A 12,388-nucleotide genomic window follows, 5' to 3' on the forward strand; every position below is an offset into this window, starting at 1 on the left:
AATGATTGTAATGAAATGTATAACTGCGTAGAATAAAATACCTAATGTAATCCACAGAATTATGTAGGTACAATATTTATAGACACTTAAATAATATCAAAATACATATTATCTTGACAGGTACTTGATGTTAGGTTAGGTCTTAAATTTAAAATTAAAATTAACTAAATTGTAGCGTTAAAATGTTAAATGATATTTTGTCTTAAATTAAATAGCTTATTAAAAAATAAAACGTGTATCGTTTAAAAAAATTGATTGGGGACGGGGCAGTGTGAGATTTTTAAAATCTAAAAGGGGCGTTGAGTAAAAAAAGGTTGGGAAACACTGATGTACAATGAATATATGGTAAAATTAATGGATACACAAAAAAGAACCTATTTGTTGCATAATAATTACACGTTTTAATTAAAAATGTTATTTGCTTTCCTATTTAAATAAAGGCCTATTTTAGTAAATATATTTTTTAGAATTCCATTAAAATTAGGTAATTATTGAAATTTTTGAAACATAATTTAACATACCTACATATTTGTTTGACGAAGTGTTAAGATTAAACAGTTAATTTGTGCTAATTTAAAAAAAGAAGAACCACTGATTAATACTTAAGTGTTTCATCATTACATTATTACCTATTGACAATTAATATTGATCTGTCACCTGTGAATTGTAAATTGATGCATAGCACGTTGAATGATTTTTGGTATAATTTGTAAACCTGACAGGTACAATACGAAAAAAAATATTTTTGTGTTGATTAAAAAATATAATAGTGATTGAAATAATTATTGTACTTGGACATAACAATATGTGAATACTTGGTGAGTAGTTATAATATATAAATATTTAATTACATTTTACTTTTACAATATTCTTCCTTAGACTTAACTGGTTAGAAATCATCACTAATTTATTATGAATAGCTTGACAGAAAAAGTTGCCCATCGGTCACTTGTGACAATTTTATTTATTTGTATTGTTTATTTATTTGCTTAACAAGACGTCTACACTACTTTTGCTTCAGACGTTCCTAGAGGATAATTAGGAATTATATTGGTTGATGAGTTTTAGATTAAGGGGTTAGTCGTTAGTATGAGCCCCAAGGCCACCATAGAAGTGTGGGACTTCTTATAATCATTTTTTGATTCTTTTTAACTGTTTTTATGTACCTACAAATCGGTATGAAGGGTGTGACTGAATACGCATCGCCCAGTGTTATATTATTTTTCTTTGAATCATATTTTATTTTATGACAAACTAGTTAATCCTGTACGGCGTACGCTGTATAGTGTTGCTCGTTACGAATTAAATAGGTACCAAGGATTTACATCTTAAACTCCGTTCAAACTACCTATTTTCTTGCTGAATCAATTGACAACTATTTTATTATAATCTGTGAATTTGCACAAAGGGTCAGTAGGCCTCTGTTTTTTTTTTTTTTAGTACTTACCTTTTTGTAATAACGTATCTTAAACTCTGTTAAATTTATTATTTGGGCGGTTTTAATCAAGTATAAAACAGATTCCATAATGATATACAAAATAAATATAAATAAATTATATACCAAAATATAAATGTATAGGACCTATGCAACAAAATATATAAATATATATATATAGGTATAAAAATATGTTAATTTTTCAACAAATTTCTGTAGTCCTTTTAAATGTAAAATTTAAAAATATGGCTTCGAGCTTTGAGGTGTACACGTGCTCAACAATAGGATTACGACTTATGTACACTCATCAAATTTCAGAACTATGAGTGCGATACATTTGGCTGTAGATAATACACACACTTACAGCAAACATTTATTAAAAATATTCATTGATATTACATTTACTTTTTAACACATTACATGTTTGCACTTTACTGGTATAAATAGGTCGCTATAGTTGTAATGAATATGATAAATTTTAATTTAATAGTTATTATTTTAATTGTATAAGAATAATTATTCAGAGCGAAGACTGTACATTTTTACATTTTTTACTAGTAAGTAGGTAATGATATTATTTTGGAAACAATATTTCCTATAAGTATAGATTTATAATATTATAATAAGCTAAAATAATTGTTGACGAAAAAAAAATCAATAATTATATAGGTATATTGACATTTGTAATAAATTAATAATTAAATTATTATTAATGATATTTATGACCAAGGTGAATATGTAAAAGTCCCACCTATATAATATATATATGTATATCCACCTTGTTTATGACTTAATCTATAGCTGTTATATTTATAAATCAATACCATTGTAGCCTCGTATAGGTAGTGTAGAGCTGTCCTAACCTAATGCTACACCTAAAGCGAAACGTATAGGTACAACGGCCGAGAGGGCTGCGTCCGAATTGCATGCCAAAAAAAAAAAAATGTCCGAATTTCATGCTGTATTGCTGTGTATCAGCAATAGTTAATTTATTATTATTATACCTAATTATTATTTAAATTATTTTTTTTTAAAACTCGACCAAATTTTAAATTATTGTAATTTTTTATTTATTTAAAATATACCATGTACAAATATAAAATACATTCAGTTTATTATACTAAACTAAATGTAGCGAAATCCCGTTCTTTCAGTGGAAAATTAAGTTAAATTAGAAAAGTTCAAAACAGGCACGCGGCGTAAAAGCTACGCCCATTACTCGTAGTCGGCGACCGGCCTACGATTTTTGCTTACCTCACTCCAGGATGCCAATTTCCTGAAAACGAACTATCAACCTTCATACTCTCCCTCAATCACACATTCGTCATTGGAGCCGACTAACAACGCTAAGCACCTAAACTGGGGCTCCAGATATACCAACACAAGAGGCCGTTCCCTTCCCAGGGTCATGAATGTCCTCCTCACCCGCTAAAACTATCACTACAGATTCTCCTACATACTGGCCTACGCATGCTAACAGACACCCGGAAATCCTTGACTTCTTTCTGTCAAGCCTGCCAAACCACCTCAAAACTCAAACAACCAACCTAAATGATCTTGTTTATTTTTCATGATAGACCTCAATTCGTTCTTCACTCTTTTTAAATCGTTCACATTGTTCACAATCAACTGAAGTTATTGGTGTGAATTTAAGCTTAAAATCATTAAGTTATGGTATTAGGTCTGATTAAATTTTATAATTTTTCTTATATATTAGGATACATGGGATAATAATGATTTTTTTAAATAGCCAATGGCATTACTTTATTTAGCAATATTTTCATTCGTTCTTTCTTCTCTTTTTTAAGCTTTCGCTTAGCGGCTCCACTTGTACATTGGAGGGACATTGTAATAACTAGGGATGAGAACTTATAGGAGCTAAAATAGACAAAATATGCAAGGAAAAATTATGATATGTGCATCAAAAATTTGAAAATATGCAAAAAATATATTATAATATGCAATTTTTTCTATAAATAAAAAATCTTCTAAAAGTTTTTCGATAGTTTTCCCTCGCCTGTCCGTGAAGTTGGATCCCCATAAAGTATTTCTGCTATTGAAATCGCCGAGTAACATGTAGGGACGTAGTAGTTGTTTGATGAAGTTCTCAAGGTCTGAGAGATTGAGGTCAGTGCTATCCGGGGCATATATGTTGCATAACCTGATTTTTTGATTGCTGTTTGAAGTTATTTTTATGGCAATTGCTTCTAATGGAGTATTAAGGGGAATGCTTTCATGTTCTGATGATGTTGAGGCAAAGATACATACCCCTCCACTGGCTCTGGCGTGGTTTGTGCGGTTCTTGAAGTATCCTTTGTAGTTTTTGAGGGAGGGATTTTTTTTATTATGATTTAGGTTAGTTTCTTTTAGGCAGATGGCTAGTGGTTGGAAGTCTACAACTATTCTGTGGACGTCTGGTAGTTTCTTAAAATAACTATTTATGTTCCATTGGACTATTGTTTCTAATTGTGTTTGGTTGTTGTAGGGGGAGGAATGATTGAAGTATATTATATTGTTTTTTGATGTCATTTTTATTTATTTTTTTTAAAGCAGCGGTTGTATGATTGTGTGATTGAATAACGTGGTTTTATTTGTATGATCATGCTTCTGATTCGTTAGAATCATAGAGTTCAGCATTTAGAATTTTTGTGAAGCGGGTAATTCTGTTGTCTCGCAGACTTGGTTTGATTTTCGAAATGATATCTAATAATTCTTCTTTTGTAATATTGTACTCTTTATAGATTGATACGGGATCGAAGGGACCTTCGTCATTTTCTAAAATATGTTTAAAGGTGTCGTAGTCGATTTTGAAACTATATTGGTCGTTGAACAAATGCTGTGTAGGTTCTAAATAAGTATCGATATTTTCTAAGAATTTTTTTAAGGATGCGGATTTAGTTTTCTTAATCTTTTTTTTCTGTTATTGTTTTATTTTGGTGGGTTTCACAGTTTGAAGGAGCAAACATTTCATTTGTTTCTTGAGCTATATCCATCGGAGACGAGGGAGCGGATAGGGTATAAAACGAATCTGGCAGTGATCTTTTGATGCCGCTTGGTTGTTCAAGTTCCATTTCTATTATGTCTGTGTTTGGATTTGATTCGAGATCTAGGAGTTCTGGTAGGGTTAATGTTGAGGTAGAAGCTGGTGGATTGTTTTGGGGAGGGGGCTCAGAAAGGATCTTTAGCGGCTCTAGTAGAGGTATTGAGGGTACTGTTTGGGGGTGTAGTTCTGTGGGTGTATTGTCTATATTTAGAATATCATCAGTTCTTGAAGCCGAGTTTGGGTTGGGTATGTCATTATTTTCCTTTGTAATTTTACTATTTGAAAAATTTTGATTTGTGCATTGGGATGCTATATGTCTTTGGGACTGGCATATGTAGCAGTTTAGGGAGTCGGCGGATAGAAAAATCCTATAGTTAGTGTCTTCGTAATTGATGAGAATTGATGTAGGAATTTTAGTGAGGTCTTCGTGTTTAATGAACGTTTGGCGACGGAAGCTTAGATATGTGTAAAACCTTCGACTTGTATGCCAGCCTTTAGAAAAGTTATCGGGCTGCATAGAGATATATTTAGTTTGACGAGTTCGTTAGCGATAACGTCCGGGGGTATGTTATAGGGTATACGTTGGACAATATGATTCTTTTATTTGGATTGTATAGTTTACGTAATTTGAATTGTTGTTCTTGTATTGAGATGTATGGATGCTTTTCAATTAGATTATCAACTAGTGCCTTGCTCGATAAGAATATACATATGCGTTCTTTAGATATGCGGGACGCGAATAGAATATTGGAAGGTTGAACTAGTTTGTCTATAGCAATTATGTAATCTTTGTGTGGCAAGCTTACATTTATATCGATTACTATAGCTTGGTCTTTTTTAGGTATTAAGCTATTAGCAACAGTAGAAGCAAATGATTGTTTACTATTATCCACGTTAATTGGGGTTTCTGGGTGATTATCAATGAGTGTTTTTGAAGAGGTAGATTGTTGTTGAAACTTAAGGTCTGATGCTATTTTGGGTGAAATGGGTTTAGCGATGATTTTTGTTGTATTGGTTGGAGAGGTTTTTATTTTTGGTTTTTGAACAATGTTAGTTTGTACTGTTCTACGGATTGAAGGGCTTTTCAAAGCCGATGGTCTTAAAGTTTGCATTTTGGTGGTTGGGCCTTGCGCCCGGAGTTTAATGTGTATTAGCTAATAGTGTAATTAACGAGCATGTTACCTGAGATACGGCGAGTGCAAGTTGTATGCTGTACTGCTATCGCAAGCTATTAAATACGGTACTCGTGAGACGCGATAAGGTACGTGTTGACTGTGGGGTGTCTAACGCAAGCCCGGATTAAGACATTTTGAGGCCCTGGGGCCAAAATTTTAAATGAGGCCCTGTATGAAAAAAAAAAATAATGTATGTTTTATGTAGGTACTTAGCTATTATAATAAATATATATAAGTTCATAGTAATAAATAATGAATAATGTATCAGTATCACTTTATTTATAATTTATAATTCACATGTTTTTTTCTTGCTTTTGTTTTACAAAATTCTTTAATAATTGCTTCATTATAGGATTATTAGTAATTTTACTTTGTTCATTTGAAACTGCAGTTTCACTGTGTACAGACACACCTTGAACTTGGTTGTCAGTACCTAAAATAAATACAAAACAATATACCTAAGTTAATCTAACATGTAAGACATCATCAATAATAATTCTTAAAACTAATATACAATTTAAGAATATGTTTTTAAGTTTAACAATATTTTTCTTTTTGACATGCAACATGAAATTGATATTTTCGTAGTATTATTATTAAATTATATTATGATTATTCACACAAATATACAAAAAATAAAAGTGTTTACCTGAATTTATAACGTAATTGCTCATTAATCCTCTGTACTTATTTACTTCAATTTGTTGTTTTTCTTTTCTTTTTCTTTTTGAAGAACCACTTTCAAAATGTCTTTTCATTTTTAAAATAATATGATGAAAGAATGAAGATCGAAAAATTAATAATTAAACAAGAGTCAAAACACTCAAAACGAATAAAGATAACAGAATACGACACATTTGTTTTTAACGTGTTGTGTTGTTGTGTACTGGTGTACAAAAATAGCTTTTGCTCGTTCGATAGATGGGTGATGGCCGACGGGTGACGGCAAGCGATTACTGAAAATGTGTGTAGCAATATGCGGGTAGGTGTTATACACATTATACACTTTGGTAGTAAACTGTATATTATTATTATTATAAATTATTATATTAAGAGGTTTACTTGACATAGGTAGTGGATTATACGTCAGCAGATATTATATTATCATCGATTTTTTTTTTATGTGATTTATGCATTAAAAAGCCTCCTATAACGAAAAAAGTAATGGACAAATATGAGGCCCCTAAATAAACTCCAACGATTGAGGCCCGGGGGCCATGGCCCCCCTGCCCCCCCCCCCCCCTTAATCCGGGCTTGGTCTAACGACGAACTGACATAAAATTAAAACCTCCCAATGACATTGACTTAGCGGTCCACAACCTAACCAATATAATACAAACTGCAGCATGATCTGCTACAAATACTGTTCCAGCACCTCCTTCGGCAAGCCCACTCCCTAAATATAGACGTAACATAATTGTAGAAAAAAGAAAAGCAAGAGCTCTTTACCAGCGTACGCGACTACCATCCCATAAACTTTATTACAATAAAGTTTAGAAAATACCGAACCACTGATGATCTGCTCCACAGCGAACGCATCGGGGAAGGTAACCGCAGTAGGTTCTAGTGTGTCCGTATTGTTGACAATTGAAACATTGGCTGATTGTTTTCGGTTAGTATGACTCTTCGATTTGTATTTTACAATGAAGTAGTGATGACATTTAAAACATTTCGTAGGATTTCGGTGTTGGTTCTAGATCAACGAAAAATAACGAGAGGGGTTTTTTATTGGCTTTATGTAGTACATTGGTAACTTGCCTTACCTCATAGAGACGAATTTCTAACTCGTCTTTTATTAGTTTTAGCGGCGTGGTAGGGTGGAGCTTACGTATGACTATCCGAAGTGGTTTATACTCCTTGAGCTGGTAAGTATGATACTCGCGGCTGAATTTGATTGTGTTGACCATCCAGTGTTTAAAGTGTTAGCATTTAAATTCGTTGTTGTAATTTTTTTTGAGATAGTAAGCCGGTGGAACGGTTTTATTCGTTTTGTTTTTAATTATATTATTAGGACTGTTTGGTTGATTATTTTTCATGGTGGTTTCGATACAGAATTAATGATGTTATTAGCTATAATTCCTTATCACGGGGGCCTAACTGTACCCATCCCTCCTGAACTACCAACAATGATACTAAAGTAAAACTACTATTAGTAAGTCACTTCTTTAGATTATTATTTATATAAATAGAACCCATTAAATTGCTTTCCCATGTTTAGTGATGTTAAAATACAGTATTTTATTTTTTGTATTATACCGTATTATACACATTTTATACGATATAAAACCCTGTATTAAAAGATATGCAAATTTGAAATAACATATAAAATTTAAACTTGATTTACTCAACATTGGCCATTTCCCCATTTGAAAATTGAATTTTAATTATACAAATAAGAAAAATATTATAAATTAAATTCAAAGGCATTAAGCCAAAAACAAAGTCAACAAGTAACGTAATAATTAATAATTTTAATAAACATAAATTACTCTTGGTTCATTTTTCTAAAAAACAAATAAAATAAATGTATAATGTAAAAAAAATAACAATAGTAAATAGTAATAGTAACAAAATTAACACTTTAGTATTTTAGTTTTCTTTTTAAATAATAAGTAAAATAATTAAATAACCATAGTTAATATAAAAAAAAACATAATAATAAATACTAAATAGTAACAGAAACAATTTTGACTTTAAGTCTTTAACAAACATAAATTAATACATTTTTTGTTTGTAAATAATAAATACGTATTTAAATTTAACAAACATTTATATTTGTAAATTTTCTTCATTGTCTTCAGAATCAGCTAAACTGTTGTTAAATTTAAATATGTAAGTTTCTATTATTTACAAACAAAAAATGAAAAAAAGTATTAATTTATATTTGTTAAAGACTTAAAGTCAAAATTGTAACTGTTACTATTTAGTATTTATTATTATTAAACAGTTATCTTATTATTAAAAAAAGATACGATCAATCTGATTCTGAAGACAATAAAGAAAATTGACAAATATAAATTTTTGTTAAATTTTAATATGTGTCTATTATTTACAAACAAAAAATGAAAAATGTATTAATTTATGTTTGTTAAAGACTTAAAGTCAAAATTGTTACTGTTACTATTTAGTATTTATTATTATGTTTTTTTTATATTAACTAGTTATTTAATTATTTTTCTTATTATTTAAAAAGGAAACTAAAATACTAAAGTGTTAAGATTATTACTATTACTATTTACTATTGTAATTTTTTTTTTACATTAAACATTTATTTTATTTGTTATTTAGAAAAATGAACGAAGAGTAATTTATGTTTATTAAAATTATTAATTATTACGTTACTTGTTGACTTTGTTTTTGGCTTAATGCTTTTGAATTTAATTTATAATATTTTTCTTATTTGTATTAATAAAATTCAATTTTCAAATGGGAAATGGCCAATTTTGAGAATTCAAGTTTAAATTTTATATGTTATTTCAAATTTGCATATTATTTAATACCGTATAAAATGTGTATAATACAAAAAATAAAATATCGTATTTTAATATCACTAAACATGGGTAAGCAATTTAATAGGTTCTATTTATATAAATACTAATCCAAAGAGGTGACTAACTTATAGTAGTTCTACCTTAGTATTATTGTTGGTAGTTCAGGAATAGTCGTAGCTGGGCACAAACCATTCTTTATACTTTCTTTTTGTTTAACCGTTTAACAGGTGGTAGGACTTCTTCGACGATCGTAATAGGAGGATCGTCGACTTTAGGTTTGATAGATTTATTCTTGCGCAATGCTTGGATTGCTGTTGGGGTGACGAATTCTATGTTTAAACTCGAATTGGAGTCACCATCGAAAATTTCATTCGTGTGGTCAGCTAACTTAAATACAACAGGTTCTTCCGTCTTGTCCAATCGCCCGTCATTCGTCAAATAATTCATAGTCATCGTATATACACCATTGCGGTTTTTATTCAACTTGAATGCGGGAACCGCCTCCACTTTCTTGACTTTCGGAGTTTTTACTACTTTCTTAGATTTAGCTTTTGAGTTCGAAGCAGCAGCACGCATCGACGCTTTTTTCTGTCTTGTTCTTTTTATCGTGTCCTTTTGAGTTTCTATGGCTTTCATCCTGTTCTGCTGTTGTTCTTCAATTTGTAAATTCTTCTTATCGATTGTTTTTTTCATTTCCTGTTATGACAATAAAGTTATTTACATTTAAAATATACTGCATGTTTCCATCTATATGAAATATATTATTATGCAGTATTATAATTACTTTACAGTGGCGCCTAAATCTAAAATTTTACCATGACATTAGGCACCTGCCTGTTTCTTATAATTACCTTACCATGCACCAAGTATAATATTTAATATTTATATAATATTATTGACTTTTAGCTTACGATTAACTATAATATATAATACCATTATCATAGTTTATTTAGAATGACAAAGGTGACCCCCCCTACCACCCTACCTACAAAAATCATTTATGACTATTGTCATAAGAAAATATAATTCTTGGCGCCACTTCACTGTTACTGTATGTAAGGCATGACTAAAGTGACACGTAGATAATTTTATCTTAAACTAATATGAATGCATTTTGTAAATTAAAACCAATTATTGTGTTCATTAGAATAGAAGCATAAATTATAAATATATGAGTACTACCTTAATGATCTACGTTTTTTCACCCAGATTTGTTTACATAATATGGGAACTACAAATGTATAAGTTTCTGATTTAAATTCTACAATTGTATAATAATCGATTAAATTTAACAACTTACAGTTTCCAAAAATGTATCATCAATCCAACCTTTATTGTGTGGAACTGGCACCCAAAAATCAACACAATTTTTATGGCCATAATTGATGCCACCTCGGTAATCTTCACCAAATGTGTATACATACTTCATATTCCTCATCATGTTTTTTTCATTTTTATTATTTAATCTTTCTACTGAATTACTTTCTGTACTATGTGTAGTTTGTTTTTTGGATAAATTTGATTTATTTTGTAAGTTTTGTTTTTGATTTATATTTTTAATATTTATTTGGTCAGAGTTTTTGGAACCAATAAATTCGTCAACATCTTTTACGTCGTTAGACCTTGTGATGTCATTTTTTGTTACATTATGTTGTCTAATTTCAGGTTTAATTCGTTTTTTAATAGCTGGTTGTACTTTTGGTTCATTAACAATAATTGGTTGTTTTTGTTTTTCATCTTTAATTGCTTCCTTATTTGGGCCATTGTCATTAAAATCATCAAATTTTGTATTCATGTATTCCTCATCAAATTGAAAATCATCCAAATTATCATTTTGGTTGTCATTAGTTAGGTCAGTCGATAAACTATAACAAACATTTTCTGGAAACTTACATTGGAATGTAGATCCCTTGAGTATTTCTTCATCAGTTAATTTAAAAATTTGGTTAAGTTCCTGCCACGTAGCGGTAAAATTGCAATTACACTGTTCATTCTTTAATATTGGTTCTTCAACATTTAAATTTTCATAGTATTCATTAAAATTCATATCGATCAGTGCTGTACCTGTGTCATTTGTGTTTAAACTGTCCAAACCCCATATAGTTAGTTGATCATCAATATTCTTCTTATCGTTACAAAATTCGTAATCGGAATTACTGAGAAATATTGGTTTTAAGTCCATACTATTAATGTTTTCAAAACAATTTGGTTCGGACAATTTATTGTTCATTTTCAAATATTATAAATATATAAATTACTTTCTTGAAAATTTCCTCTCAACTAAAAAAGTTAAAATTTATAAAAATGTAACAATTAATAAATAAATAACAATAAATAACAATTATAATAATATCCATGGTGATCAGTAATCACACAACCGCTGGGTGGGAACCAAATTGTTATAAAGTAGATATATATGAAAATGAATCCCTATTTTCCTTGGTCAAAGCATCAAGCGTGAACGGCTGGACTAATTTTGCTAATTTTTTTGTCAGACGGTTCTTATGGATGAATAATTTGAGAAAGTTACCGCGGGTTAGAGAAATATGACATAGTGGTGGTGATGAAATTACAGTGGAGCCATCAGCCCGGTAAAAAATAAAATTAATAATGATATGGCGTCATTTGTCCAGTGAAAAGTAAACTAAATAATAATAATAATATTTGTTGGTGATCAATGGAAATCATTTAAATAAACAAAACACAAAATCATTTATTCGAAGTGTTTTGGTAAGGTTGTTTTTAAAAATGCCAGCAATTAGACGTACAAGCTTAAGTCGCGGAACTAGATTAGCTACAATACAAAGATATACAAGAGCATATTATGAAACTGACAATCAATGTGAAACATGGTATGAACGGATTCAAAATCGACCACAAATGAATGTTGCGTTCCATCCCTATCGAGCTGCATTTAATTATAACGTGGAAATCGATTACAGTTCACAGCAAGTTGCTATTGAACCAATGAATGTTAAGATTAAAAATGAAGTACCTGAATTTTGTTGCTCTAGCGGTAAAGTCAAATTGACGCCATTTAAACCACGTGATGAGGAAACCTGGTAAATAGGTTAGGTAAATTTATGTGTAATAACAATGGATTAGTAAATAAATAAAAAAATTTAAAATTAAACAAAAAAGGATTTAAAATTTGTATTTCTTATTACCAGCGCTCGGGACTTATAGCACTTAAAATCATTAAAATATGCGCTTAGAAAGCTCTTAAAAACATTATTATAAGCAC

General features: G+C 30.1%; 1 protein-coding gene and 1 long non-coding RNA gene across 2 annotated transcripts; both read right to left on the reverse strand.

The window, feature by feature from the left end:
- Positions 1–5,910: 5,910 nt before the first annotated feature.
- LOC149057851 (uncharacterized) lies at positions 5,911–6,485 on the reverse strand. The gene is made up of 2 exons (XR_016191190.1): positions 6,303–6,485; positions 5,911–6,086 (listed from the first exon to the last, which is right to left on the reverse strand). It is a non-coding gene; the product is annotated as an uncharacterized LOC149057851 (long non-coding RNA).
- A 2,854-nt stretch (positions 6,486–9,339) lies between these two features.
- Positions 9,340–11,374, reverse strand: LOC107172852 (uncharacterized). Its single transcript, XM_015523147.2, has 2 exons — positions 10,445–11,374; positions 9,340–9,840 (listed from the first exon to the last, which is right to left on the reverse strand). The coding sequence occupies exons 1-2, from the start codon at positions 11,372–11,374 to the stop codon at positions 9,340–9,342; spliced, it is 1,431 nt and encodes a 476-aa protein (XP_015378633.2).
- Positions 11,375–12,388: the final 1,014 nt, after the last annotated feature.

This window comes from Diuraphis noxia, unplaced genomic scaffold, assembly GCF_037042655.1.
Source record: "Diuraphis noxia isolate RWA-SAM2 unplaced genomic scaffold, SU_Dnox_SAM2 contig0003, whole genome shotgun sequence".
Lineage (NCBI taxonomy): Eukaryota > Metazoa > Arthropoda > Insecta > Hemiptera > Aphididae > Diuraphis > Diuraphis noxia.

What these genes read in the sequence shown, in the direction of transcription:
- LOC107172852 (XM_015523147.2), bottom strand. Translation starts at nt 11,374, where the DNA reads ATGAACAATAAATTGTCCGAACCAAATTGTTTTGAAAACATTAATAGT. An exon ending in ATGATACATTTTTGGAAACT is followed by an intron (nt 9,841 to 10,444) that starts GTAAGTTGTTAA and finishes TTGTCATAACAG; the next exon opens with GAAATGAAAAAAACAATCGA.